Raw genomic sequence first — 6,504 nt, forward strand, 5'->3', positions numbered from 1 at the left:
TGCTGTGCACTGTATATATATATATATATATATATAGAGAGAGAGAGAGAGAGAGAAAGAGAGAGAGAGAGAGAGACCAGGAATGTGCAATAAAAACTAAATAGGGTCAGTAAATAGGTCAACTTTTATACCTTTATTATATGATGCAGTAAATAATGTTCATTAATATATACTATATATTATATAATGGATATCATTAACATAATATATGCATAATTAACCCATTAATTTCATAATGAACATTATTAAAATGCAAGCAACATTACTTCCTATTGCACATTCCTTGTGTTAATGTGCAGAGTTCATCAGATTACGTTGTTCCAAATAAAATGTTTGAAAACTTTTATTGAAACTGATGCAGGCTAATTTACCATCTTTGATGCAGTAGAACTGCAATTGTGGAAACCACTGTCCGTACTGGCAGGTGATGTATTTGTAGTCATTCGCTAGAGAGTAGCCGGGATAACAGTAGTATTCTACAACCGTCCCATGAATGTAGCGGTCACATGGTTGTGGGTGGCACATGTAATCTCCATGTTCTATCATCGGGGGTAAAGAGCATGCTGTAAAACACCAGAGACAGACAGAAGACATCTTAATCTGATAACTCATTTCCTCTTCCTGAGTCCCAGACCTATTTTAGTATCTGTCCCTGTATTTGCTTACAGACACTCCTAAATAACATTATTACTTTATAGTCTGTTGACATTTTTGCAGATTTCCTTAATTACATTTTTAAAGTAGATTTCAAATGTTTACATATAGATTTTGAGATTTTATTATAAACTATAAACCATAAGCTGCAAGTAGTAGCTTTTCAACAAGTAGTTTTCAGGGTGCAATTATAAAAGATTTTTAATTATAAAATGAATCTATAAAAGTTAATATTATAGAAAGATAATAATAAAGATAATAAAATAGTATAATTATCAAATTATATCTTCTTTTGATTATATATGTTGGTTTTTCAACTCAAAGCTGAGAAATTATACTGATATTCACCCTCAACATCAAGGCACCGGGGTGGCGTGTTTGACCAGATGAGGTTATACATGCATTCCAGAAATTCAGGTCCCTCCAAATTGTAACCAGGAAAACACTGGTAGTGGACTACAGTTCCAACAGGCACAGAGAACTCTGTTTCTGAGATGTTCATGTAACTGTGAGGAGGTATCAGCGGCCGGAGGCAGCCTGTGGAGACAGAGGACAGTGCATGAGGACAAGCAGATGTAACCTAGATCTTTAGTGGAGGATCCCATGAAAATACAAGAGTGTGGTGTTGGATTATTGAAGTATAGTCAGTTACAGAGTAGATTTGTTTTGAATAATTGGCAAAAAATGGTTTGCGTCAAACCTTGACAAGTTGGCTGATTATCCCATGTCCCATCGGCCTGACAGATTGATTCCATAGTTTCCGTGTCAGGGTATCGGATCTGAAATCCCTCATGACAGCTAATAATGAGGCTGTCGCCAGGCCTGTATGTTTTATTTGTGACATCAGCATCCTCGATGAATGGAGGAAGACAATCTTTGAAAGATAGATTAGCTACATAAATAAATGCTGCAACATGTTCGTACAATTAAACAAAAATGAAAGAATTTAAATATTTAACCTCTTAACTGTGAAAATGCACTATCCGAACTTAAATTAAGTTATTATCAGTTATATAAATTATTAAGTTAAAGCTGCAGTCCGTAACTTTTTTTGGTTAAAAATGATTCGAACATAACCAGCCAGTGTTCAAAACTATCGCCTTACTTTAGCCCGATTCACAACGGTTAGCTTATAATAATGTTTTCTAATTTGAGTGGCACGGGTAGGTTTTCGCGGGAAATTCGAGCATGGCACTGCGTCATTACGTCACGTCTGTAAACAAACGTGGCAGACTTGTTACTTACTTGTTCACATGGCAATATACAGTGACAATTCTTATTTGGGTCATATTCCAAGACGTAGGCTAGAATCTGTGATTGCGAAGTACAGTAAATATCCACACCGGTGCGGTGACTGACTGCCACACATACTCTTCAGAACATTAGATTCATCCGCGCTGGAGCCGTGCCGACTCACAACCCACGCAAGCTAGATAGTTCCGCACACAACTGCAATTCCAGTTTTTCAAACAGAGATGGCGACAAAGAGGCAAAATTTACAGACTGCAGCTTTAAGTTAAATTATTAAGTGATTCATGAATGCTTTGGAATACAGACCTAAGGTTAATCTCAAAAGTAGACAATCAGCAGATTATTTCTGAAGACAAACATTTCAAAAAATGAAAGTGTAAAAAAGTTATAGACGTTTAAGTTTATTGTAAAGAAAATGTGCTTTATATTTTATTATTATTAAATGTATTATATTATTAAAATTTTGGATTCTAAAATTGCTATAAAATTAAAACCATGTGTCTAAATAAGTTATATTCCAAATTTGAAGTTGATATCACAAAAAACGATGTCCCTGATTTTGTTTAGGCGTTATACCAAAAATAGCCACAGGGTGACACCCAAACTTCATTGAATTTTTTTATGCATTTTTATTTTCTGTCACAAATGTATACATTTCTGTAGCAATATTACTTCTATCACAAAATAACAACCAAATATGGAACCAACCTTGAGACTCAGACCTTTCCAACAATACGTGTTTTGTCAAGATTAGGAAAAGTTTTGATTATAAAATATTGTAAATTTTGTAATATGATGCTAGACACCGCCTACTAGGGGGAGGAGCCTGCTAAAAGGTTTTAAAGTAGCTAACAGGATGCTGACATTTAAAAGGTTAAAACTGAGTAGCCTCACCTTCTGAAAGGCACACTGGTTTAAGGCTTGGTTTCCAGCCTACCGATCCATTATGGAAGCGCGTGCAGATAATCTTGGCTGGCCCCTTTAAGCTATAACCATCCACACAAGAGAACCTGGCAACTGAGTTTTCAAAGAACAAACCGCTGCTTGGAGTTCTGATTCCGTGCTCAGGAACACCAGGATCCTTGCAGAACGGCTCCACTGAAAGTGCACAAGATAGAGCCAAATTATGCATTTAAAGCAAAGATGACATCTTATGATTGCGCCAATATCAGTGTTTGATCTCGATATCTGTAACAATTCAGTAACTTAACATGCATTATGATCACAAAATAATAATCAAATCCATAATCAAGATGGAAATTTGTTCTTTCTTTCTTCTAATTGTTACCTTTTCTTAAAACTGTTTTCTTATTATCCTTTCTATTTTTACATATGGTCTTGCAACTACTATCACCTCAGGAGGGTGGTGAGCGCATGACAGTGATGTCACCACGTAGCTCATTTCTGTTGGGTGAAACTGTTACAACTCAGCCCATGTTACAACACTCCCTCAACAGTCTCTCAACATCACACTCAATATAGCATTTTCATTCTACGTGAGAAAACACTTTTCTGCTGAGATGTTCGTTTTACTCACTGTTACATAAATGTCACCTTCATAAAATGTTGTTATAGCCAGGAGGAGTTTAGGGCCTAGATGATGTCTGTAATTTTATGAGTGTGGTTCTGGCTTGTTGTGAATGTTCTGCTTAGTCATGACCAAATGTTATTCCATATACAACATGCAGCTGTAAAGCAGCATCGTCATGTCATGGAGAAACTGATGCTGCATAACAGAACAGAACCTTTAATGAAGATGATGGGCCAGGTTATTCAGTTTCTTTAATTTCAGCGTGTCCCGTTACACAGGCAACCACAAAGGAAGTATTCCTATAAATGATATAATTGCAGTTTTTATGCAGATCTCTTACCTACTGTGTTAACCGGGAAGGCGGTGACCCGAAAAGGAGGGAGGAGGAGGAGGAGGATAATCGAGAGAACAATCTGGCCGTAGACAGGATGTCCAAACGCAGATTTCTTGCCTTCTTTATCACCATGATGAAACATCTTTCACTGAATAAAATTCATCGGGTCACAAATGCTCTGAAATTATGATGACAACGACAAAAAGCTAGGTAAAACGTGAAAATATTACATCTATTGGGATTGCATCATGGATTTTCAGCCCTGCAGAATCTCCTCGCCGACGCGCAGAACATGATGACCAGTAAATCCCCATATCAATTCGTAAATGCCAAAATAGTCTTTGCGGAAACGCGTGTGTCGCAGATCCAGCACGCATTATTATGCATTATTCAAATGTCTTCGGCAGACCAGAATAAGGCTCGCGCAACACAACGATGCTGTCTAAATTTACGATGATCAAGATGATGATGAAAAATGCGTCATGCGCGTCACTGATCTACCTTACCCGGCTGAAAACCAAGGTCTACTGACTCTACTGCTGTTTTAAAAATAGTGCTCGCTGTTTCCTGCTCTCTCTCTCTCTCACACACACACACACACACACATGTCTGGTCAGCTATCCTTGTGGGGACTCTCCATAGGCGTAATGGTTTTTATACTCTAGAATATACGGTCTGTATTGCCCTACACCAACCCTACCCCTGAACCTACCCCTCACAGGAAACTTTGTGCATTTTTAGATTTTCAAAAAACTTAATTCTGTGTGATTTATTAGCTTGTTTACCCGTGGGGACCTAAATTTAGGTCCCCACCGTGACACGAGTCCCCATGAGTCTGTGTGTATTCAGGTTTAAGTCCCCACCAGAATAGAAAAACGGGTACACACACACACACACACGCACGCACACACGCACGCACACACATGATTTCTTCTGAAACCTACCCACTGATGCCGTACACTGAAAATCATTTGCGTCGGAGTTTCTCTCTGTCCCTCAGCAGGGCTGATCTTGATAAGAAATGGAATAATAACCTTACTTCGGCTGTAGATCCGTTCTTCACTGGAAACTGGAAAGTAGCCTACTGAAAACAAAATTATCCCGCCTGTGGTGGTGTATGTAGGTTATCTCGTGATGAATTATTATACAGGTCAAAGTACTAGTGTGGAGCTATTATAAAATGAGTAACAGGGAAGCAACGTTTTTAGACAGAGGAGTAACTGCCAAAAGCAAGCATCACAGTTCATATATATATATATATATATATATATATCGGCTATTAAAGCCTTACGTAATAATAAGGCTCCAGGGCCCGATGGGCTTACTTCAGAGTTCTATAAAGAATTTAAAGATCTTCTAGTCCCTATTTTACTTAGAATGCTGTCTCACTCTTTTGACACAGGCAGCATGCCACATTCAATGTTAGAGGCTAATATAACGTTAATTCTATTAATTGTCTATTAATTATTAATTAAATATAATTCTAAAAACAACCGGCCAGCAGAAGAATGTTCATCCTACCGACCAATCTCTTTATTTAATGTAGACAGGAAGTTAAAAGCTAAAGTTTTGTCTAAAAGGTTAGAAGCTGTAATTCCTCATATAATCCCCACTGATCAGACTGGATTTATTCCAGACCGACGCTTATTGAATGTTATACAGCATGGACAAAATATTCAGGGTGGATCACTGGTGGTGTCTCTCAACGCTGAGAAGGCTTTTGACAAGATAGAGTGGCCCTATATCTTTTCTGGGTTTTAGACAAATTTAACCTGGGTAACAATCTAATAAAATGGGTAATGCTGCTCTATGCGTCACCGCAAGCCTCTGTCTTGACCAATGGCACTCACTCTCCATTCTTCTCACTGAGCAGAGGAACAGGGCAAGGTTGCCCTATGTCCCCGCAGTTATTTGCTCTAGCGATCGAGCCTTGGCACAGGCCATTAGAGAAGATACATTCTTCTTAAAGGGGTCATATAATGCTACATGCACTTTTACAAGTTGTTCATGACCCCTTTAAATGTAATATTTATCTGAATTAAATAGCTCTAATACTTCGTTTCTCTGGAGGAACAGAGGGTCGAGGATGAAGTGATCATGCCTTCAGTTACCCCCTGAGCAAAGAGGTCTGGGTGTGCCAAATGTTCACTTATCAAACAGCTTATTTATGCAGCTATATCTGGGAGTGGATTAGGGAAGACCCTGACCGTTCGTGGCTGGATATTGAAAATAATTCTATATCCCCCATCCCTTTAAGTCATTTGCTGTACATGTCAACAAATAAGGTTTTTGTTTCTTGCTACTGTGCACACTGAGAGTATGGAAATGGACGAGGAAATGGGAGAATCACTGTAGTAAGCATTCCCCTCTCTCATGAATCCTGATTTCCCTCCAGGCCTTGAACCAGGACCTTTTCTGAAGTGGGTGGGAAAAGGTATCTCTGTTATCGGAGACCTCTTAATAAATGGTGAGATTATGACAGGTTCAAAGAAAAATTTGACCTACCAAATTCCCCCCTTTTTTTTAGGGATCCTCTAGGCCAGTGGTTCCCAATCCTGGTCCTGGAGAACCCCCAACACTGCACGTTTTTGGTGTCTGTCTTATCTGACACTCACATTTGAGGTCTTGGAGCAGGGCTGTCCAAACTCGGTCCTGGAGGTCCGGTGTCCTGCAGAGTTTAGCTCCAACTTGCCTCAACACACCTGACTGGAAGTTTCTATGCCTAGTAAGAGCT

The 6,504-nt window shown here is 38.8% G+C and overlaps 1 protein-coding gene across 3 annotated transcripts in view; it reads right to left on the reverse strand.

The window, feature by feature from the left end:
• The window catches only part of LOC107732361 (sushi domain-containing protein 4-like), a 10,735-nt gene extending 5,775 nt beyond the window's left edge, over nt 1–4,960 (reverse strand). Inside the window, exons 1-6 of one of the 3 annotated variants that reach the window (XM_016543667.1) lie at nt 4,805–4,960; nt 3,777–3,948; nt 2,800–3,003; nt 1,355–1,528; nt 1,003–1,191; nt 372–563 (exon numbers count right to left, since the gene is read on the reverse strand). In XM_016543667.1, the coding sequence (XP_016399153.1) occupies nt 372–563; nt 1,003–1,191; nt 1,355–1,528; nt 2,800–3,003; nt 3,777–3,912 (895 nt within the window). In that variant the 5' untranslated portion in view covers nt 3,913–3,948; nt 4,805–4,960. Of the gene's footprint in view, nt 1–371; nt 564–1,002; nt 1,192–1,354; nt 1,529–2,799; nt 3,004–3,776; nt 3,949–4,000; nt 4,366–4,714 lie in introns of those variants that run through there. The other 2 variants (XM_016543660.1, XM_016543675.1) reach the window with 2 other exon arrangements.
• Nucleotides 4,961–6,504: the final 1,544 nt, after the last annotated feature.

Source organism: Sinocyclocheilus rhinocerous, unplaced genomic scaffold, assembly GCF_001515625.1.
Source record: "Sinocyclocheilus rhinocerous isolate Xijiao unplaced genomic scaffold, SAMN03320098_v1.1 scaffold1635, whole genome shotgun sequence".
Taxonomy (NCBI): domain Eukaryota; kingdom Metazoa; phylum Chordata; class Actinopteri; order Cypriniformes; family Cyprinidae; genus Sinocyclocheilus; species Sinocyclocheilus rhinocerous.